This window comes from Hypomesus transpacificus, chromosome 20, assembly GCF_021917145.1.
Source record: "Hypomesus transpacificus isolate Combined female chromosome 20, fHypTra1, whole genome shotgun sequence".
Classification (NCBI taxonomy): domain Eukaryota; kingdom Metazoa; phylum Chordata; class Actinopteri; order Osmeriformes; family Osmeridae; genus Hypomesus; species Hypomesus transpacificus.
In genome coordinates, this window is record NC_061079.1 from 1,407,976 (window position 1) to 1,432,534 (window position 24,559).

Sequence of the window (24,559 nt, forward strand, 5' to 3'; positions counted from 1 at the left end):
TGTCTCAGTGGAAGAGGTGAATGAAACTAAATATTTTCTGGAAGTGGTTGGGCGTGGGAGAAACACTGAAATGTGTTTGGTTTTTAATTTGTCTTAAAGCATATTTTTTACATGACATGTCTATTTAAGTGGATGTTTGGAGCTCAAAGGAGGAGCTCATTACTGCTCTTCCCACCATACTACTGTGTAGGGTCTCCATGGTGATTAGGTAGAGAGCACAAGTGGTAGGTTGTTGCGTTTTCCACTAAAACGTCCTCTAAACGCAATTTAGAGTCAATTTAGTCAGTCTACCATCACATAACTGTATGGATGGAAAAACAGCATTGTGTCAGCAAACAGTCTGTGTGCATGGTGGAATGCCAACTCTGAAAAACTCAATATGTTCACTTCACAGATCCAAGTCCAAATCAACGTTTGATATTTTTGGAAACAGTATTTAGCAGTACCGTTTATGTGGGGGTTCACACCTGGTAGCATATGAATTAATTCTCATCAGCACAATGACAAAAGCAGACGTCGTATCTGGTTCTTTCAAACTGACCTTGGATCCTGTTTTCCAGAGCTGAACACCAAAGTTGTCTGAAATCCCCCAGTCATCCTAGACCAGTTCTCTCCTGCGCTTCCTTACAGGCTGTCTTTGGAGAGCTCATTTGACCGGCTCACAACAACCAAACTAGGGGAAGACTCCATTCAAGGAACAAGCTAGGGAGGGATGTTGCGGTTTTCAATCAAAAGCACATTAAAGAGGGATTGACTCATCAAAGTTGAGAGATTACATGTGGAAACACTGTGCACTCCTCCACACACAAGTTGTATATGTTGTACACATAAAGCTGGCTATATATGGAGATTTGTTATTAACTTCTACAGGAAAACTTGACCTATCCGTTGCAATATGTTAGAATCAGAATGAGAAGGATTTTAAGAAAAGAAAGAGGTTAGAGTCAGACAGGCTAGGACTGGAAGTGACTCATTTTACACTAAACCAGGATGTTGTGGGATTGGTCACTCCTTTTACATTTTTTTCAATTGTAAAAACACATTTATTGTCGCTGAACCAATTATATAAGATTATAGTCGTTTTTGATTCATGAGAGCAGAGTCATAGATATTGGTAGGGAGGCTGCACAGATAAATAAATAACATGTTGAACCTGTCAGAGGCATAGCATTGAAATCAGCAAATAACAGTTTTGTTAATGCATCAGAAGTGGTTTACAATGTTGAGTCACGATTGATAGCGAGCATCACTTCCCCTCTGTTTGAAAATGTTTTAATCCCCAAACAGTTTATCAATGAACAGAAAGGAACCATATAACGAATGGTCGCTTGAATCCCCCCGTCTCAAAATGACACTTTCACAATGATTTACTGCAGAAGCCCTTAGAACAGCAGAATGTGTTTATTAAAGTGCACGCTGTCGAGGGATGCACTGCAGGGGGGCCTGTTCACTGGGTGGTGTTTGCCATTGGAAAGATTACCCCCAACAACAATCACACACACACCCTCCTGCACCCACCACGCACACCCTCCTGCCCCCACCACACACACCCTCCTGCCCCCACCACACACACACACACGCCTCCCGCACACACACCCTCCTGCCCCCACCACACACACACACACACACACACACACCTCCCCTACTCTACAACACACACACAAACACACTCACACGCCTCCCGCACACAGACACCTCTGTCCCCCTCACAGTTTTCTCATAATTCTCATGAATATGATCTCCTTCCATTAGCCCCCAGCTGTATTAGGCTGTTTACCCACATTACAGATGCTGAGAGGAAGACCGTGTTGTGATCATCTGCAGCCAAGACATCCAGACGTTTAACGGATCCTTCATCCTCCTCCTTACTAGAACATGCTTCTGCAGTCTGAGTCACTCTACAGTGTAGAGTCTACACAGGGCATCGCTTTGCCTCGCCTCCTCTTCCCCTCGGTCAGGTTAAGGAGAAAATAAGTAGTATGGGAAACGTAACTTCCTGTGGGGGGGGGGGGGGGGGGGGGGGCGTTTCTTCCTTTTTGCACGGCTCTTTTCCTCAAAGTGTTCGATGTGGATGTGTCACTGCAAAGTGCACTTAAACGGCCTTTTCAGTGGGCCATTACTGACGAGTGATGAGAAGTAGTTTGGTCTGTGTTTAGCATTTGATTAGAGTGTAATGGTCACTTCTTCTCTCCCCGAGCCCTGCATGCTAAAGGCCAGTGTCTGGTTGACTGCTGGAATCTGTTGGTTCAGGAGAGTTAGATGCTTGAGAATGTATTCCTTGTGAACGTGTGTGTTTGTGTGTGGTTTACTGAGTGTTTGAGTGTGTGTGTGTGTATGATATCAGTTTGTATGTGAGTTTGTGTGTGTTTACCTGTGTATACCAACAATGAGGGCCTATTTTAGAATATTGTAGGATGTTTTCTGTACGTGGCGGGGTTTGCTGTCTGCACCAGTGCATTCCAGTGAAAGCCTCCTGTCAACCACACACACTATCCTCCCTCTTACGCCTCTCCCTGTCCTTCTCAGAGTTCAGACCTAACTATTGTTTTCCTCCAGGAGTTTAAACAGTCTGCCAGACCTCTCTTCTGGTTCACCAACAATTAACACGAAAAACTAAAAAGGTCCTCAGAAGATCCACATGCATCTTGAGGCTTCGGTCTGGGTTCTTGAGCTTGTGTTGGAGGTTTGCCTCGAGGTTTCTTGCTCATGACATCGTTTGCGTTTCCGTGCCGACAGTATGTGTTCACTTGTGTGCGCCTCTGTGTTGGAACAGCGTGGAAACATTTTATGATATCTGAGGATAAGCTATATGTTTGGAGTTGTGTGTTCAGTTTCCCTAGCTATATATATATGTAATATTGGTCTTCCATAACAAAGTAGGATTAAATTATGTTATCGCCTGCTTCTGCTAAATTGAGAACTATTAATAAAACAATTATACGTCACTTTATTCAGTGTGATCGTATCAGATTAGTCCGTGTCCTAACTTGCCTAGTTTGGTTAAATGCCCTGGGACAGTATCTATAAAAAAATAACCATAAAAATAAGGATTCCCTTAGCACCAACCCTGGAGCCACTGTGTCCTGGTGTTTCAAAGGCGTATCTCAACCAAGATCTCATTACCCATAATTCCCTTGTGGACAAACACACATTAAAACATGGAGGCAGACCATCAGGATCTCTGAGCCGTCTGTAAGAGAGCAGACCTGCTAACGTGCTCCTTTGACCCCTGGCTGAACATGCCTCATTTCATCCACATCTGGTGTTAACCGTCGGTAATTACATCATAAAGCAGTTTTTTTCTTTTATTTACCCTGCAGTCTTTGAAGGGCCAAATATTAAAAAAAAAATGTGCAATTGGAAATCATCTTTTCTAGAACAGCTTTCAGTTGTTTCTTCAGCAGGAATTATAAAAGGAGACTAAACATAACGAGGGGAAGGCTCTAAGCTATTTCAGCAGCATTTCATCTTTGGAAAATACTTTTTTAATACTTTGTTAACATACAACTTTTCTTTAAGAAGTACTTGGCTTTTTGCATCCTTAGTTCATTATGTTTTCTAATGCCTTATTAAAGGAAATGCTAAAGCATACAGCAGACTTAGACTTTGGGTGTTCCAACTCTGAGTAAAAACCGACAGTCCCTGACATCCCCAGTGCGAGATTGCTATTGCCGCTTGGATTATAATCTCTTGGAGATTAAATATTTAAAACCGTGCTGTGTAGAAACAAAAGAAGGGAGAGAATCCTAACTGCAGTTTGGATATTTACAAAACATTGAGGAGTGTTGAAACAAGAGCTTGACATGCCAAGCTGCACAATCTTGAACCTTTTGATGTTGGCTTGGTTATATCAGAAAAGTGTATAAAATATTCTATTACCTGTGACTAATTTCTTGCTTTTGTTCCGGATGAATGGGATGGGTAATTATCAACCGTAGTCAACTTCTATAATGTTAGTGATTCTGAGTGTCTTTGAAGTTCCAAACGTATTGCTGTATTTTTGACATCACTTATAATGGCTATTTCAATATGCATCATCTTGTTACAGGAGTCTTCTTGAAGCTAAATGAAACATTATTCACTTAAAACAACTAAAGTGTGCTCTTCATGTCTGTAAAAAAAATTCCAGCTTGTTTCTTTGTGATGACAAGATCTTCATGCAGACATGTATTTTTAGGAATAGTGAGAAAATAAATCCATTTCATTTTGGCATTTGTTTGTTTGCACATCTCCATTCAACACATGATGCCTAGTCTGTCCTAATTGCCCGTTACATTCATAAGTAGCTGATTTGTCACCAAACTAGTCTTACCTCTTAATTGGCTGTTTTGCCTTTGTGACTGATGGACACAGGTGGTGGTGATTAAAGTCAATTAAGAAAGAAATAGGTGGTTGTCCTGGTTTGTTTGTGGTGAGTCCTTTAATATGCTGAATTGTTGTGGCAATTCTGTGTACAATATACAGTGTACTTCTTCACTGACACCAGCATGGCTGGGGGAACTCTCTCTCACACATACTGATTGGACATAAACACACTCCCGCCAATATATTGACCAAGGGCACTTACGGTAATGATAAACCACAGCGAATACAAAGCATTATTCTTGGGGATAAACTTCTGGTAGTTTATAGATACTGTTTACCCACAACGTCATCCCGTCGGTTAATCCAACCAAACAACTGGTCTGAATGTGCTTTTCCTATGTTTACAAAAATGAGTCCATTATTGCCACCAGCAAATAATTCTTAATTAACAAGTATCATTCCTCGTGCCCCTGTAACATCTGTACAGCTATTCGTCGCTGCTGCCATGGCAACCTTTTTTCTATTTTTTTTCTCCATATCCCCCCCACACCATCCCACTGCCGGATTTGAGTTATGTCAGGGGTTCTAAAAAATAAATAACCTCAAATGGCAGTGCCGTGCGCGTAGTTATGTGGGCAATTTGGAATCTATGAACCTTGGATTCGGTTTTTGTTTTAGAATGAAAAATGGATCTGCAGCTGAAACAGTTCCCCCCCAGTAGCATACACTGTGTACTTCAAATTCCCATAGGCTCTCTTACCTAGGAAGGTGCAACACCGTAATGCTCACCGATCGTGATATGCATTGACCCAATCATTAGAAACTCAGCTTCTTATTCAGACAAAATCATTGCGCAGTTGTTGTTGTTTTTATACGACACGATCAGAAATAGATTTATCTGGGTGAAAGTTTTGCAAGGTCAGAATTAGACTTGCTCTTTACAGTGTCCAAAACGGCAACTGATGCCCGTTCATTTTCAGTGAACGGGAGAGAGTGCGTGCTCACAGGCAGCTGCTGGACCTCTCGAGGAGGAACAGTAAACAGCTCCATTCTGTGAGCATAGAACTGCGCAGGGTCTTTGCTTGCAAAACTGCACCTGGGAAAGAAGATTTGGATTAACAGATGAACTGAATTAACTATACACCGCGCACGCACTCCACCGGACCGTTCACTCTTTGCGCTTGCTTTGAAAAAAAGGACGCGTTGTGTGTCGACACTGGGATTTTACAACGAAGATGGGTGTTTGTGGATATTTGACCGTGTCTTGGAAGTGCCTAGTAGTTCTGACGTTTAGGCTTCTGTTTCTTCTACCTGCAGGTCTACCTGTCCGTAGTCAAGGAGATTCCCAATCCGATAACAAAGTGATGGAAAATATAACCGTCAGACAAGGCGAGACAGTCTTCCTCACGTAAGTGTTATACCTACTCATTTTCTCTCTCTCGGTTACAAGCGTTTGAAAAGTAATCCATGAAACTATAGTTTGCTTTACTAATTGAAAGTCGCAAACCAAAGCGTGTTTAATGTAGGGTAAAATAAATCGACTCGAGTGGTGGTTTTCACCGTCATGTGCATGTGTCATTGAGGTGGATTCCAGGGGATTAGCCTTGAAGACACTTCATTCTGAGGCAATAACCCTTGACAGTTGTTAACAAGGAACTCCTGATGATCATTGTTGTGTAACAGCGCTGAACTAAGGTGGTCACGGTCCAAATCTTCAGGGACAGGAAAGTTCCCATATGACGGCAGTGAATCTCAACACAAGCAGTGAGGATGTAAATGTTTTAGTCTTCAGGAGAGGTAAAAAGAGATAAGAAATACTGTAGCGGTCGTTCAGAAACAATCTTAGGTATGTCAGTGGAACAGCATAGAGGAATGGATAACGGTACTTTAAAACGGTATGTTTAAATTGGTAGCACCGATACCACACGCAAATACTTTCGATTTATTTCTTGCATAGCTGTTCAATCCTGACCTGGTTTTAGTGATGACCCCTACGGACAGGACAACATGGCCTAAAAAAAATTCTCCAGCCAAAAAATAAGGATGCCACCTGCTTTTTGAGCAACCTCAATTAAACTCAAGATCCTCTGTTGAATTGATTACAGTGGCTTTTATGCCTTCAGAATGACCTTTCAGAAAGGCCCTATTGAATGGCAAGCAGTAATCTAATGGTAATTAGTATCTGTATTGCAGAATTAGGAATTGTGAAGTATTTTGCCTTGAAGATCATTGTAGTCATTTTTAGTTTTATGTCTATTTTATCTTTTTTTTTAATAAAAATAAAATATTATTGGATTACTGATTCTCGGACATGACCAAGAGTATATATTGTCTTCAGAGTTTCAGATTTTGAGTTTCAAATCAAAGTATTTTATCTCTCAGTATCCTGTCCATGTGGCTGGCCTACTTTGCACTCCTGATCAAAAGTAGTGTCACTCCACTGTACTGTCATTCACTCATGTTTAAACATTTAGTACATTCTCCATGTACACGGTGCTCGTATGAATGGACTAATATGTCACTTCAATCAAATGAATCATAACTGTTCAATACATTGACCTTATTCGAAATGCTGCAATCAGAACCCTGTTCATTCATTATTAAGGTAATACTTGGGCAAAAGTGTTGAATATTATATGTGGTTGTATAAGAGGCATCTGTGAACCCAGCTGTGTGTTCTTGAGAGTCAAGAGGCTAGAATTCTATTTCAAGAAGGAAGAGACATGCAATTGTGACAACAATTGTGGCAGCCTGCCGACAGTATTGTACATTATGTCCCTGTTTCAGAGCTGGGCTTTTGAAAACCTTGCAATGTGTCTCTTACGTTGTTGTGATTCGACTTTGGAGATTCTTTTCTCTCTCGGTGATGAAGATTCTTCCCCACTCATACAGTTGTTTGCCTAAATGTTGTCAGCTGGTAGGAAGAGTGTCATGAATAATACAGAACCTATTAGTAATCGATGCGTGCCATTATTGGTCAATTACCCGGTGAGACTTCCTCCTGAATGACCAATGGAGTATCAGTGAGTCGACCTATCAGATGTGCATGATTAGGGATTATGCAAATGAAGTCGTGATTTGGATGTCATGATTGGCAGGGGAAAGATGAAATTGCGAAAGGTGTGTAAGTGGACAAGTGATACAAAGTTTGTCACCTGTGAACAGCAAGATACAATCCACAGTGTTTCTACAGTGTACTGTAGCTGGCTTCGGTGAACCACTTGACTGTTTTATCATCAGATCTATAATCCAAGTTCGGAGACAAGAGAATAGAGCCGCTCATCCTGGCTGTCAACAAATCTTAATTGTGGGGTTGCCTTCAGTTGAGGAAAGCTGAGAGTAGCTATTTTCATATGGCAGTTGAGTCCTGCTGTTTTTCCTTCGATGGTTAGCGAGAGGAGAGGAGATGTGTGAGGGGTGATTCACAAAAAAATAACTCTTACTTAAGATGGATTCTGGTTGTTGAGGCTTCACCACTGATCTACACGAGGGGAAGCTCATGACCTGATCCATTTCATGATCATAACAATGTGGTAGAAGGGGCATGGTTGTACACCACCCTTCTCCTCTCAGATACTTCCCAACACTGTCATGGTTTGGGGAAATATGACACTATTTGTTTCCACCACCATGAAGGTGATTGTCTATTGCATTCGCCCTGTTGCTGCAAAGTGATACGATTGTCATTTTTTTCCTTTCATTATAAAATAGCAATGCAGGAAATCGGCCCCTGGACCTGACAGCATATGACAAGAGTTGGTGAAAACAGGAGCTGTTTTGCTCTGAGAAAGCTACTGTATGTTTTCTTCACTGGATGTGACATCTCGAATATTGTTATATCATTTTTTCTTAGTTGAGATCAAATCTACACTATTTCTTTGTATTTTTTGGGGGTTTGGTACAGTCAGGCAGGAGATTTGAGACTAGAGAAATGAGTGGCTTATGAAAACGTTTGTCCTTGGAAGAGTCGTTTCGGATTATTATTTCCTTTGAATGGTCAGTCGGGTTAGTTTTGTGGAAGGCTGAACATAAATAATGACGTGGGATTTCCAACTGTACTAACCCTCACATGTTTCGATATCATCTTTTCCCAGCCTGAAGCCCTTGTCCCTCTTGTTGATGTCTAAACTGTTTCTTTTTCTCTCCCCCCCCCGAAAAACACAGCTACTGGACTGAATCAAAGCTTTTCAATCTTCCAGAGGCTCTCCTCTCTGTCTCAAGCTCCTTTTTAAAAACGAGACCAGCCCCTATCTGCCACTCTGGTCTGTTTTCAGCGGTTCTCATTTCAACTGCAGCTCGAATTCAGTGTTTAAATGACTCTGGGGAGTTGCAGCCCTGCACAGTCCCAGGTTGCGCTTTGGTGTTTGCGCATGTGCACCACTAAATGAATTATGAGGCATTTTGTGTTCGGCCCCTTGCCTGTTGCAATCTGACAGCACAGAGGTTGAGATTAACACCGACTGTGGATGTCACCATGGTGACGAGGCTGCGCCAAGGGTGGTCTTAGTCTCTTATCTGCGTGGACAGACCCCCCCAGGCCCTGCAGTCATGGGACTTGTTCAATAGCGGGGGTACCATATCACCCTCACCTTGCTGATCAGCAGCTGCTTGACCCAGCTGGCGGGATTTAACGTCTGTGAGAATGTGCTGCTGCGGTACGAATGTGCTGCTGCGGTACGAATGTGCTGCTGTACGAATGTGCTGCGGTACGAATGTGCTGCTGCGGTACGAATGTGCTGCGGTACGAATGTGCTGCGGTACGAATGTGCTGCGGTACGAATGTGCTGCGGTACGAATGTGCTGCGGTACGAATGTGCTGCTGCGGTACGAATGTGCTGCGGTACGAATGTGCGGCGGTACGAATGTGCGGCGGTACGAATGTGCGGCGGTACGAACGTGCGGCGGTACGAACGTCCTGCGGTACGAACGTCCTGCGGTACGAACGTGCTGCGTTGTCAGGAGCCGCACACGAAAAAAAGAGTGATTTAACATAATGGATGTGGAGTATTTTGGTGCTTGCAGTGGTGAAGAGTATACACTTGGTGCCAGCTCTGCATTCCTGACTATGAACATTGCTTTGCCAAACCTTGTCAGCCACAAAGCTGTTAGACCCTTCTTCAAAGGGATATTCAATTTCTTCCCCAAATTACCTTGAGGGCAAGATTGAGAAGGTGATCATTTGATTTCACAGAAACATTTTAAAGATTCCCTTTGTAATTCCATTTTTCCTCACCTTGCATCATCTGCTCCAGTGTCTGTCATCTCCTGCAATTTCACAGATGTCATGTGAAAGGATTGGTCAACACAGACTTGGGGAGGGGAATGTAGTTATGTAGAACACAGCTCTTTTGAATTGGGCTGTGGAGACTGAAAGGATGTCACGCTGTACTAATACACTGGATTCTCCTGTGATCCTTAATGTGCCATACTGTTTCATTTTTGATGTGAAGGTGAGCTGGTTTTGTGTTGTCCATCAGTGATAAATTACCTGAGGTGTCTGCTTCCCTGTTGTGACCGTGAGATGGACGCTTTTCTTTGCCAGGGCAGGTGTCAAGGGCCTCTGCTATTTGACATTCATTTCCCAGATCTGTCTGGGAGCCAAAGTACTCCCCATCTGAACCCTGGCTTGAAATCCACTACAGGTCTTTAACTGAGGAGGTTGTAGATACGACACTAAACCACAGCAGCAAAACACACCCTGGACGATAGGTGGTATCGCCCCCCCCCCCCCCCCTCCCCGCCAAAGAGCAAAAAAAAAATCCAATCACCAACTTTTGAAGTCATTAACTCCTCAGGGTGTAAAATTTGAAATGTTACGTTCTTTAACGGGGTTATGTCATTCCCAGGGGCATGTTGACCAAACACGGTCACTGTCATAATTGGCTAGCTACCTCATGACACCTTTGCATGATTTCATTCCTTTAATGCAGTCCAGAGGAGTGGTTTGGCGTTGCCCTGGTTACTGCTTAGAATAAATTGCATTTTTCTTTTCTTTTTTTAAAGAAAACTGGTGCCAGTGTTTGACATCTGCTGTCAGAACAAATGGTAACATGCCTCATCAAGGAACCCTTTCGTAAAGCTATTATGAAAAGCATGGTGGGGATGTGGAAATGATGGTATTCTGGCAGAGATTTGACTGTACTGACCATATGTGGCAGGAGGCTGCTTTGGCCTGCATGCACACGCTTGCTTTATTGTTGATTGAAATAATCTCATATCTCCTGTGGATTACGCGACTCTGGGACATTCACTAAGGTTAGCTGTCCTATGATTTCACCACCAGCTCACCAGATTTTGCTTTCCAGGATAGAAATGTAATTAAGTGTGAGTGATTTGAAAAATACCCTTGTCAAAAATGTTCTCTTCTTATAAGAAATCATGTAAGGATTGTGCAGATTGATTGCATGCTCCAAAAGCAAAAACAACAATTGTTTGTGTCTGAAATGTCACAGACAGGCTTGTTTTTTTTTTTTTTTGCAGATCGTTATTATTATTATTATTATCAATTCCAGAAAGCGGATCACTTTAGATCTGAACTGTTCCTTGAGTGTTGCTGTACTGTTGGTTTCCAAACCTGATAGGAAATTATCAAGTTCAGCTTGTCAACCGCCTAGTTACAGGACAGAAGCTTTCTGTTGCAGGAGAGCCATGCTGTAGATACTGCTCCAGAAGATGTCACGAAGCGACGGTATCGGCAGCCTTGAGAACTCACTGTAAATACTGCCTGTCAAGTCTGAAAGCTACTTTACATTTCCAACCTTGTGTATCTAGCGGCGGTTCGCTACGCCAGTTTAAAAATAACCTCAAGCAGACTAAACGAAGCGCAAGATCTGGTAACTGTGCAGAATACGCCGGTAAAGATTAAACTTCCGGGGGCGTGTCAATTTGCCACATCAGCGTGGTGAAAGGGCGCCAGTTCACCCCCCTAGTGCAGGTGAGGGGTTAAGAGAGCATGTGCAGCTGGTAGTCCGTCTTTCTAAGCTGGGTGCTGGACTTCTGCCCAGGTATTAGTGGGCCTGTTGCCTTGGGGATGGGTGGGGGGAAGGGGAAGGCAGGAAAAGAGGTGCTGTAGATAATGTGCTTAAGAGGTTCACAGGCTGGCCTCTCCTTCCCCAGTAGGATGATCACTTTTGAAAGGCACACGGGTGTGTGGAGAAAGGTATACAATCTTGAGATGCACACATGCACACACAAGTCTACACACACACACACACACACACAGTGTATTTACCTACTCAGATTAGCAGGGGATTGGCTAGTCTGACTGACAGGCGGGAAGGTAATCCAAAAAAATAAGGGCAGCGCTGTATGCACCAAATACCCTAACAGTGCATTGTCCTCTGCTTTTAACAGCAACACTAAACAAACACACTTTACGTTACGGTTACGTTAACAATCATGCAACGAAGATAGAGGAAGACCCATAGCAAAAACACGGTAAGGACAAAGGAAATAATATAAAATGTAATTGAATGGGATTGTGTCAGCAGCAAAGGGTATTAAAAAAGTATAAGGAGGCCCAGTAGGGGGAGGGGTGTGAAGGGTGAGTGGATGTTAAAGGGCTAGTTGAACACACACACACACACACACATATATATATGGTACACACACTGACAACAAAGAGCCCTCTGCAGTGGTGTTGCAGCAGTTCACCTGCCTGTGAGCTCCACCCTCATCTATAATTAAGCAGGTTATGGATCGAAGTTCCCCCTCTTCCCGCCGTACTTATGTTAACATTTGTTGAAGACGGCAACCTTCCGCCCATTACCATTCCTAAACTGCTCTCCAGAGTCACACACAACAAGATCATTTGGCTTCCCGATGGTCACCTGAGTTCAAAAGTGTCAGAGATACTTGAGGAGCAATGTTTGGGGTCCATCCGTGTATGACAGGAAACCGGAGGAATTTAAGACATGATCTCCTCTAAAATGACATTGACATGCAGCTCTCTTGGCAACCGAGAGCTAGAGAATTCCCCACACTGTAGAGACTGAGGGTCTTATCTTTTTAACTTGTGCGGGGTTAGAATTTTGAATGCTGGGTACTGGCCCTGATGACAGGCTCATGCATGATCGCTTGAGTCTAATACTCCAGTATACATGGTTTTTCTGTGACCTCTGAATTCTATTGTTAAATCGTCCCACTTTAGTGATCCCTTGTCAGGCTTTTAAATTACTGTAAATATTTAGACGTGTGTCGAGTGCATGTTCTTCGGTTATATTCAGAAGCAAAGAGATACAACTTGTATATATGTACATATTGTGCCGGTGGTTATGGTTGTGTGTGTTGGCAAAACCCACATATATGATGTTATCTGGGCCAAATATTTGCATTGAATGTGTTAAAGGCAGAAACATGCCACATTCAGTTTCAGACATTGTTCCTGTAATACTTGGTTGCTGGTCTTGTTTACTGTTTGTCAATTATTGCCACTGGTAGCTTACAGTTTTGGTGAAATAGTCTAAGAAAAGTACCACGTATGTGGGTTATAAATAGTACATCTTTTCTGACAAAACTTTACTGTCTCCTACAGAAATATTTATTCCAAATATTGGCATGTCATTTCAAGATTTACAATTGCTAAACTGTACATGACGTTTTTTGGCAGCCAGTCAGTTTTCAGTGGGAAAATGGCACAGGCTGTAACCCTCTTGAGAAACAGTCGGACTAAGAGTTCAGGTTGTGCAAAGTGCATCTTGGAGCGTCGAGTTGATCCCCTCCACCTTAATGCACTCTGGGAAGGCCTCAAATCCACCATCCCCCTTCCTCCTATGTGGTATTATATGGAATAATAATTATGAATTTCCTTTACCATCACACACTCGTTCCTGTAAGAAAAAAGATGATATGATGCAAACTATGCTAAGGTATACGAGCAGTTTCTTCCTCTCTGCCGCATTTGAGCTAATTAGTCCCCTCAGTCTGTGCCAGTACAGTCTATTTGTAGAGTCAAGTGTCTTTCAAGTCCCTGGGAAAGCTGGGTGGCAAAGACGAGAGTTGACAACCGAAGAATCAATCTGGGAATTTTCACATCACAGAGGCCCTTGAGGCGGGCGACGGCAGATAAAAACGTAGTTGTCTGATGAGGATGATGAAGACCCAGGTGTTCCTGCAGCGCGCCTCTAATCAGCGAGGTCTCCTGGATGGAAACCTCCGGTGCTGTCCCAAGCCGCCTGCCGATGAAAGCCGTCTTTGTTCACTAATCAATGAGCAGGAGTTCCTGAGCCAGATCTGCAGCCTCTGCATGGGGTGTGTGTGTGTGTGGGGGGTGGGGAGTGTGGCTCGGCAGAATGTTTCAAACTTTTGAAGATGTCGAGTCAAAAGGGATGAATTTCAGTACGCTTTAAAGATTCAGCCTTTATTATCGATTGTCCTCTGCGGGGATTATTGACGAGTTCAAGCCGAACTATTTAGTTCTCTCACTAATATGTACATTTATTTTTTTCCTATTAATTGACACTGCCATCAGCATGTATCAGCCATAACCTTGTTTTAATGTAAAAAAATATAAACACTACCTTTAAAACAGTTGATTAACCAGTTTTGGTCTAATACTGTCTACTTGTAACATTCCCACAATAACTAACATGTCAGCACAACAGTGTTATTATTAAATGATCCTGTGGGTGCTTATGACTAGCAGTGTAGCTTAATGTACAAACTATATTTTATTCAGTATATCAACACTGCTTAATCCCCATGGAAAGCTCTCGGATCTATAAAAGTATAAATGGAACTCTGTTCAAGTTTCTCCTCATCGGAATCCAAAAACTCAGCTACTCATTCATTGTAGAAAGAAAATACAATTTTTTATTTTATTTATTTTACCTTTTTATGTTTTTCCACCACAACTAAGGATATACTTTTTCTTTTCTTTCTCTTCCAGAGACTATGAAACAGAGGGTTTTAGAGCTGTGTGGTTTGGTCTTCTGTGCCTGGTGCAGTACCAGGGAGGCGGTGTGTGTGTTTGTGTGTTCTTCCATGGAAGATCAGGAAGGTTTTCTAACATTGCCTCAGCCAGATCCAACTTGCTTCATGTAAATCTTTGCCGGTCCACAGCCAACGTTGGTGTGATTTGGGACGTGCCAAAGGATTGTCTATCACCTGCTCATCCTCACTGCCTGGTCTGAACTTTGAATATTTATAACTTGCATTTTTGTGTGTGTGTGTGTATTTTCTCCACACACACTTTGGGGGAGGGGGCGGTGGTTGAGTCTTATTTGTTGTGAGTCTATCCATCAATAAGAAAATGTAATTCGTACTTCATCCCCTGAACACAAATGGAAATTAACTATCATGGAAAAATCCAGTTCATGGGCGATTTGAGTTGAACAAGACACTGTATACCCATGTGGCCCTCTGCTTGGTTTCCTCTTGAAGGTTAAGTGTTTTATTTTTCTTTCTGCTTCTGTTGCATTCGTCTGGCTACATAATTACCCGTTGTACTTAAAAAAAAAACATTTCTCTTCCTGTTGCAGAGTCTTGCTCAGTAGAAACGGCTAACAGACGTCCTACCGCCAGTTTAGCCAGGCTGGTCGCAAACAGACCACTTAATGCCTGAATCTTAATACTCCAGCTCCCGGTGTCTTCGTTGCTGTGCTTTTGGTACGATTATTTTTCTTTGACTGTAAACCCAGTTCACATGACAACAAGAAGCCTAATTAAAGCTGTTCTAATGTGAGGTATACATGTATCAACGAATGTACTTCAAGGAAGAAAGTAAGGGTCAATTAAGCCATTACAGTGTAGCGAGGACCTTTATTTGCGCACTTGTGCAATTACAGACCTTAGCTGCTCAATTATTGCACAATTCGATGTTGCCATGTTTTTTGGGGCGTACATGCACAGTAATTATTGACATTATTATTTATGTATGATTAATAAATATATTTGCCACTGCATGACCATGAAAATATAATGGCTTTCACATAAAAAAAAAATCTCTCAATGAGCAAAAAATTCTCTGTTTTGAATGTTTGATAAATACACATTTGATAAGTACGCAATATCTGTGACCCTGTAGCTATCTTTCAGCGTGTGTGTGTGTGTGTTTGCCTGACATGTTTTTCAAAAGACAGACTTGAGATCAATGGCTACAGGGCTTTAAGGATGACCAGATACACTAAGCCAATTAGTGCCTGCCTGGCTTTGCAGATATCAATGATAATTGAAGAAAACCATCTGCACTTGACTAGTGACCAGTGAACTCAAATTAGAGTGTCTTGGGACTGTAAACTATTGCAGTTAGATTTTATCTTTCATAACATTCAACTCAGTGAGCTTGAGGAATCTGAACTCTGAGTTCACAACCAAGAATGGAGATGGGACGTGACCCATCTGCCTCTTTGATTTGCTTTATAAGCAGACAGAAAGACATGAGGTCACTATAAACACTGAAAACTGTTAGCACATTGCAAGCAACAGCTATGTAGTAGGCATAAAAAAACAAAATCTAGAAAGGATATAATAGGAACAAATGAAAAAATATAAAAAAAATATTGCGAGGTGCTTTACGAAAGCGACAACAAGTCAATCCAATATCTTTATTTATTATTTTTCCTGTTTAATTGAAAGAAGCAGAGGCCATCACTTCTAATAAGGTATGATAATGCCAAACTCAACAGAGCTGAGCCCTGCTCGACCTAACCACCTTTCTTGTCTTAAGCAATCGCCCTGTTTCAAATCCAACTGCACTTTCTGCGTCTCACCGATAAACAACACCCTTACCCTTCATGGCCCATAGCTTTTGTCTTACTTGTCAGTGGCTTGTCGACAAGAGAAATAAGCACCCGTTTTCCAACATTGTCTCATCATTACAGCTATTTACTCACTGGGAACAAGCGGGTTATAGCGTGTGGCATTTGGATTGAGTTTGAGCTATTTCAAATAAAAATACAATACAATTTCATATTTTCTCTTGTCAGTGTCTGCCTGAGGCTGCCTCTGCCTCTACGCGAAGCAGAAAGTGCCATTTTAAGCCCGGAGCCGAGTGTGTGGGCATAGGATCAACCCAAGGCGTGTGTCTGTAGTGTACCCAACACAATGCCATGAAAGCTGGAGACAAATCCAATCCTGTAACACTGTACCAGAAAGCAGGAACTCGTACAGGGAAACTGATAAATATAGTGGAGTTGAATCTCGTTAACACTGCATATAAATAGGAATGCGGGGTGCCTTCACACTTAGAAAAGTATTAAGGCACTCAAGGGACTTTATTTTCATTTTTATAAAAATGCTAAATATGGTACAGCACTTGCGTCAAGGATGAATAGGGAGCTAATTAACTGAAATGTTGTCTCAGTATGATAAATTATTAGCATAATACAGTCATTCTGCTTGCAAGTTTCCTGCCTTTTTCAATCATTGGTCTGACAGGTTTTTTAACATAATGATTCACTGTGGACATTTTGAACTTCAATCGATTTTTTTTTGTTGGGAAACCAATGGGTTTTTAAGCCCTAATTGAGTTCAGCTTGCCTAGATACAATTTACCTACAGACCTACAGTATAATTTTGGAAACTCGTTTAAACAAAGTTGTGGAAAAAACACTTAAGAGATACGATTAAGGCCATAAACTGCTTTCTAAACAGTACTGGTTTTGACAAGCACCAAGGGCAGGGCAAAACCTCTGGCTAAGGGAGCACAAGTCTGTGGCTCTAAAAGCATAACAAGTGAACACTTCTCAGCAATCTGGTCCTATCAGAAGGATGTTGTGGAGCTTTGTGGGAAAAATTATATATTTTGGAGTACAATGGAGTCACACTAGACTATTCCTTCTGCATATTTGGGAGTAACCTCAGAGGGAGGAAGGAACTCACCCTTCTAACTCATCCCTCCTGTATCAGCGTTAAAAAACATGGTTTGATTCTTGCATCTCCCGAGCTTGCTGTGTTTGTGAGGGTTCTGAAACAAGTATACTGTTATACGCTCCCCTGGTGTCGTCCTCCATTTTGTAGGACCATTTCACTCCTCAATTCCAGTCCTAGCACATTTGGCACCCTAGGCAAGATTTATCACTCCTCGTGTAACAAGGCTGTAGGGCCGTATCACTCCTCGTGTAACAAGGCTGTAGGGCCGTATCACTCCTCGTGTAACAAGGCTGTAGGACCGTATCACTCCTCGTGTAACAAGGCCGGGTGCTCTGTCTTATTAATGGGATGAAATGAAGGGTCGACATATAAAAGGGTAGAATTTACATTTGTAGACATGATATTCGGTGAAATTACTAGGGAGTGCTGTCATCTTGGAGAGAGAATCCCAACACACACTTCATCTAGCAAGGCAATTTACTGTTTGTTTTTTTACTCTTTTTGTTCCCCCCCACAGAGATTAGATTATCCGGGAAGTCATTTTCATGATTTGCTTGTAGAAGTATCTTCATTTAGTCCTCATATCTTAATATAAAGAGTTCTCTGGAATCATCACCTCGTGAAGTTGTGTCCCATTATTTGGCCAACAAAGCTAATTGGCAGAGAACGGGCATATCATTAGCGTTAACTGTGTGCTTGTAGACAACTTCATGTACAGTATAGACTATCTGAGCGCAATTTCTCGTATGTATGAAACTGGCATTGGGTAATAATGTAATATTTGCATTCACTGTGTTGTTTGTCATTGTCGTTGGCTTTTATTACATTTGCATTGAGTGGACTGGCGGCATTCAGCTGAACGAAATAGCATTCAATTGTACAATATTTCCAATAGGAAATTGTGGATTTTTTTGGTTAATATAAAGGAAATATATAAATATAACTGATTTCCTTTCGCTTGCGGTGCAGATGACACACATTTGGCATTTTCCATGCAAACATAACTAGCAGTGCCTTCATGCTAGTGAAGGACAAATCAACCTACTATTCAAATCTGTTGATGACGCTTTAAATACTGTTTGAAAAACAGCTGTATTTTCTGATTGCATCTTCTGATTCATCTGCCAAGGGAGTTACAGACAGTCGAGTTTTCCCTTTACAGTAAATCAAGTGTTTTTCCTCAAAGATATATACTGTAGTGTCAATACCTTCACAGTGCATTCGTAATTCATTCGGGAACTGTAAATATGTATTCAGCCATTTTATTAAGATAGGACAAGGCCCATGGAAATTGCAAGAAGGAAATTAATTGGGATTGAGTGTGTAGCATTGATTTTTCAGACTGATTTCCTGTTATTGGACCTTATTTATACAGGAAAAAACATAACATTCAGTAGGGTTTCCTTTTCAATGAGCCCTGATTACATAAAATTGAAGGCTGATACTCATTCCAACGCAATCTGACAAGCGGCAAAAACGGGCCTAGCGATTCTGAGGTGGACTGATTCGTGTGTGAGATGGACTCAGTCTGAGATGGCTGATTAGTTGCATTGGCACGTTTTAAGATGCGGCTGAATATACTGTATTTTCGTTCCAAAACATGGGTGCCAACTTGTTAAGTGGTGATAGTTTTGCTTCACATTTGTTTCAGCGCGTTGCAGGTTATCAAATGAAGGTACGCTCACGTTCACCCTGTGTTAAAGGGATCGTTTTGGCTTCCCACTTTTGGATTTTTTCTTTTTCTTTTTCATAGTCCTCTGTGATATTACCCGATTGATGGAAACACTTCAAACTGATGAAATAAATGGTAAATCAAAGGTTTGAGTTGAAGCAATTGAGTCTCTAATAACTCTTAATTAATCAGCCCCTGTCATGTTTTAATGGTTCAAGTCCGAAAGCAAAAGCAATTGAAGTTTGCGCCTGGGAGAAAGGTTCAAGCACTAGAATGATTTTGTACATCTTTTCAAACGCTTTATGAAGCAGCCATTCACTCTGGGAGCTAAAGCACACAAATGGAATTTGTTCAGTTCATCAAGCCTCAGTTGTTTGTCATTCCTGTTACAATTGGTTTAGGATCAAAGTAAATACATTTGAAGACTAATGCAGTTTGTGGTATTTCTAGAAATATTATACAGTAAGCTCCAAAAGTCATTGGACGTTGACATTTTATTTGGTGTTTTGGTTCTGTGCTTTTGAACTGTGCATGACAGATTGTCATATCCAGAAGGTGTAAAATGTCAGTTTTAGTTTGAGGGTATTTTTGTGCTTGTCGAAAAAAACTGTTAAAATTATGAAACATATTTCCCCTATTGTAGGGTATTAAAAGGCGTTTCACACAATGTCCAATGAAACAGTTCTATTTAATGTTTGCAGATTGTATATGCATTTGCATGCAAGGTCTGTCTAATATCTATAGTCCATGAACACATCACTAGAGACTGGATGTCTTTGACAGGAAGTGTTCTTCCAGTGAGTCACTTCAAGGCTTGTGAGGAATCCATATTCAACGACCGCTTGGTTTGGGGCATTTTACTTTACAGCTTCCTCCTCAGCATGGCAAATTGAGTTCACTCTAGAATAAGGAAGGATAAGGTACGTTCCGTCCACAGTACTTAGTTCCGGCGGTCTTCAAGTGCCTCTTATTTACCGTTTAACAAACTACAACTGGTTACTACGGCTTGAGAGTTGTTTGCAAATCACAGTCCGCCTTCTGAGGTTTGGCTTGTATACGGTCGAAAGATACATCTGGACACAAGTTAAAATGGGGAGTTTATTTGCCTTGTTTGATAGTATATTGATAGTATTCTGACTAATGCTTACTTCCTTGGTCTGGCATGTCTTTTGACACCTTAGCTCACTAGTGTTTTTGCCTGAACCTGATCTGAAGAGATCTGAAGTCTTGATGTGCATTGAAAATATGCTTGAAATGAACATTTTCCAAAATGTCCAAAGAGCTCAAAGACGGGACAAAAATGACTAAATATGTGGCCATTTTTGTGCTCACCGGTATCCATATGTTTCCATATGGTTTTTCGCGATTAGTTAAAATGTTGTAGTACAGGAGCTATTAGTATTAATCTTAATATGCTTGGATATGTCTTAATCACAATTCCACGAGAGCTTCAGTTGTTAGCCTGTTTGGTTCTGCTTTGTGACTTCAGTAAAACAACAACTACAGCAATGATGATTACGGCACGGCAATGAGTTAATTAACGCTCGTAGACATGTAAAGGCAAGTGGCAGTGAGGAAATATGTCTCTTTCTCCGAGGGATTCTTGGGGACAGCAAATCCACATGACAGGAAAGTAAACAACTCACTCTGGATTATATACCGTATTAAGATGCAGCATTATTCTTCCCAGGTATGTTGGTTCATGGCAGAATAGCTGAAATTAATTTATTCCTTAAATTCAGCCAACTAACCTGGAAATGTGAACAGTTTGATAAGTTAAAATGTTGTTTTACAAAATGAGGACTGCAAAAATATATTTTCAATTAACAATAGTTGCATCGCTGGGGCTTTTCAGCAAGCCTATAGACAACTTACGACTCTGGGGAATAGTCTTTCATAGGGTTGTTGAGTGTGTTTATCTGGCTCCAAATGTTCTTCTGCCATGTAAACAACCTCGACACAGCTCATTTTACACAGTAGCTACTAAGAGAGGAGAATACAGGTGCAAACGACCATATCTGTGTTTAGGAGACACTAAGAAGTCAGCTATTTGCTTCTAACGTCCTTACAGAGAAGCGAAACCTGATTATCCAGTCCTTGAAGTTCCTCGGTAAAAATTAGGCCCGTGAATGTATCCTTTCTGTATTTTTTATTTTAGGGTGGGCTGTTAGGAATACTTTCCTCCACACCACACATACATTAACCAACAGAGGGCAACCTCCAACTGCCAGTCTCCAGTTTGGTCACAAGACAATCTTTTTATTTTTTTAAATAAGGTTTATGTTTTCATAATGGCTCACACACGTTGACATGACATGAAAAATGTCGACCAATGTGTTTTCCTCTGAGTCATTTGTTGGATACTGTTACATTGTTCTGAACCTTACAGGGATGTAGCCTAGGAACGGAGGCACTCGGAAATTCATCCGTGCCCAAACAATGAAGCCATGTAGGAGGTATTGCATATCAATAAGTGCATCTGTAATGCAATCTTTCAAATGCAGGCTGTGAAATCAATCGTTCTTCCTCTCCTCTCTCCTCTCTGTTTCTCAAACAAAATCCTTATGGCCATCTCTCTCTCTCTCCTTCCCTCTCTCTCTCTTTCTCTCTCCTCAATCACTCTCCCTTTCCCACATGTATGTACTATAGAGCACGAAAACATAAGCTCATAAACCCACAGCTTTCTAACCCATAATGCCTATAACCTGACAATCTGAAAATAAAACACTCTGCTTAAGTAAACATGATGTCACTGAGGCTTATGCTGTCGAGAACAAACAAAATGGCCCATGCAAGATGCTCACATGCAGGATCTCTTCAGGGATATGCCCTTGCAACCTGCCCAGAATCTCTGTTGGGACTTAATATAATATATTAATATAGTATAATATTAATATATTAAGTATTATTTCTCGAGTTGATTGATGTGAGTGGAAAGAATCAAAGTTGATTTGATTGTATCTGATTACATAGTGAACTACTTGGTGTATGTATTACTTGTAAAGGGTTAAAAGCACCATAAGGCGTTGCCTAGGACTCGTGACATATTGCTAGCGCCTTCAACACCCAGGGGGGGACTCATTCACAGTTGCTTTAAGTAGTGTTGGTCATGTATTGTGAAGCATTGTAGTGCAGGGCTTGGATACCAACATTACAAGAAGTGGCGTTGTGCGTAGCAAGTACACCCACCCACCATCTCATTCATGTTGGCATGTCGCCCTAGCGTAGGTTTATCAACACGGCATAGTTACCTCTGTCCACTGTGGCCTGGGCTTTATCGCGAGGTCCCACGGACAAGAACAACCCTGACGTCCATCTTCCAACTGGTCTAGCGATGGGGGACGGAGCAGGGCTGGGTCGGTTAGGGTTAGGGGGAAGGCAGCCAGACAGACCGGCTGGTTATAGGAGCTGTTAGGGATCCCTGGAGCCCCCAGCCCCGCCAGCCCCTCTCCTCAAGGTTGAAGAGGAGAATTAACATGCGCTTGAGTACCATCCCTCTATGGAGTCCAAGGTTCCTATGTACTTCTGTGTTTTAAAAAGGGTTGTATGGAGAATGGTGAGCATGTTTACTTGATCAGACTTTTCAGGTTTTTGCCTTTTTTCAGACAAAGACTAAATTCTTCATTCCATTTACGTGGAATACTGAAAATTAAGATTCAACTGATATTCCCATTTACGTAAAACCAGAATTATGATGAACTTATTCCAAAACTAGAAAATACAAAATTCAGAATATGGCAGAATTCAGAATACCCAAACGGAAACAATACAGTTTACATGACCTTATCAAATTTGGCATATTGTCATTTTCATAAAACGTACTCGGTGTGGCTGTGTTTGTTCAGTATTGAGGAGCCAGTCACCAGCTCTTCTTGACAGTTGATGGTCACTGATTTCGTATGAAGCGGGTGATGTTTCTTTCCTGCGTTCACGCTCACCCGGGCTTCCTCTCCCTTGAGCCCCGGCGCGCCTCATTGGCTGCACAGCTGCTTCCCTCCCGAGCTTTGATCCAATGACCCTGAAGCATTGACGCAAGTGCAGCTCTATATCCAATCATAATCAATCCTTTACGGTGATGCTTGTGCCCCTGGGGCACTTGGGATATGGGGTTTGAGATAAGTGCTGCTTTCTACTTGTTGGCAGCCTCGATACAAAACAAATGGACTTCTCAAGGGTAACACTTTGGCATATCGGAAAGGGATGCAGAAGTTAACAGCTTCGCCCATACAAAAGGGATGAAGGCCATGCAGTTGCTGTTTGTTAGACTGCTAGACACAGGGAGAGAGGGCTTTGGTCGTGGGTTCTCAAAAGGACAAGTTTCGGGGTGGTTGTTGTGATGGAACTACCTTTAAAATGTAATGGCTGTTCTGCAGAATAGTAATCTGGAAGTGATGACCTTTGATTGCTATTTGTGCTTTTTTTATTATAAGTGATGCCTAGTCATCCAGTATCAAGTGTGGGTGTGCGAGTTGAGTGCTGCAAATATGCGTCCATTATTTACCATTAAACTGGTAACGCAGAATTTAGTTCAGTACTGAATCATATCAGAGAAATATACTGGAGAAACATTTTCCCTTTCATTAAAGTCAGCGTTATCTAGATGCCTCCCTGTTAGACATGTCCTGAGGCATCTTCAGCCATCACTGTGGGTGTATCTAACTCACCCTTTAATGCTTGTATTGTATTGATTACCTTACACCTGGTTGCTTAACCCCCTGCTACCTCACTTCCTTTCTCCGATAATGAAACATGTCAGCATTAGACAGATAAACAAGCCGGCTTATACCGTTCAACTAATATGCATATTCCCCAACCCTGAGGTTGTTTACATGAGCTGATGGCATCGTTGCTTCACTTCCTTGTCTTTTCTTTTTCTTTCAATTTTTTTTTTCACCCTAGTGCCTGAATCGATGTTAATCAGACCAGGTCTGAAGTCACTGTATAAGGGCCGACAATTGCATTTTATTGATCGCTGCCAGACTTATTTAAAACGCATATGGTATTATCAATATCTACACCTGGTGTATATAGACTAAACCCACACAAGGTCATGAGCCTGGCCCAGGGCAGCTGTTGGGCCGGTCTGTGAGTACTTGGCAGCTGAATAGATATTAATGGAGAGGACTAGAAGAGGCCTATACAATGCGTTTACAGACGGGTTCCATGTTTGCTTTGTGTGTGTGTTTAAAGTCCTCGCTATACCTTAATGGATCGTGAGGGTCATGTAGTTTTGAGAGATGAAAGGAATTCTTGGGTGAAACTTTCCTTGATGTTATATTAATTTTCCTGTAACTACATAGCAGTATCTATAGTAACAACATTGCAGTTGCATAGTAACTGCTATGTAATTATACTTCATTGTAGTTTAGAGGTATTAGGCAAGTTATTACACAAGTTAAACTTGCTATGAGGCAGGTTTCATTTTCAACATCTAGCGATATTATTTTACACAAGATGAGCAAACAATAATACTAAACAAATAAGGAGAATTTAAAAATATAATTCAGGCTGAGAGCAACACAGTAGCTGCTGCCAAAGGCTGGAAGGAAAGCTGGCAAAAATGTCCGAGTATGTAAATGCATTAGATAATAGGCTTATCAATATCACTGCCCCATCATTAAGGCAGGGATAGACTTGACTGTAATTACAATTGTGTATTACCTTAATCAGTTGTTTAAATGCGTCCTTAAGACGTGTCTGACATTTTAGCCTTATTCTTTCAGCTTCAACCCTGGCAGTGTTAAACGGTCTTGGGAGCAAATAAAAACATAG

General features: G+C 41.6%; 1 protein-coding gene across 3 annotated transcripts in view; it reads left to right on the forward strand.

Annotated features, from left to right (window-relative positions):
• The window catches only part of ntm (neurotrimin), a 180,424-nt gene that overhangs the window by 118,441 nt on the left and 37,424 nt on the right, over nt 1-24,559 (forward strand). The window contains exon 2 of one of the 3 annotated variants that reach the window (XM_047043335.1): nt 5,623-5,713. In XM_047043335.1, the coding sequence (XP_046899291.1) occupies nt 5,623-5,713 (91 nt within the window). Of the gene's footprint in view, nt 1-5,352; nt 5,714-24,559 lie in introns of those variants that run through there. The other 2 variants (XM_047043334.1, XM_047043336.1) reach the window with 2 other exon arrangements.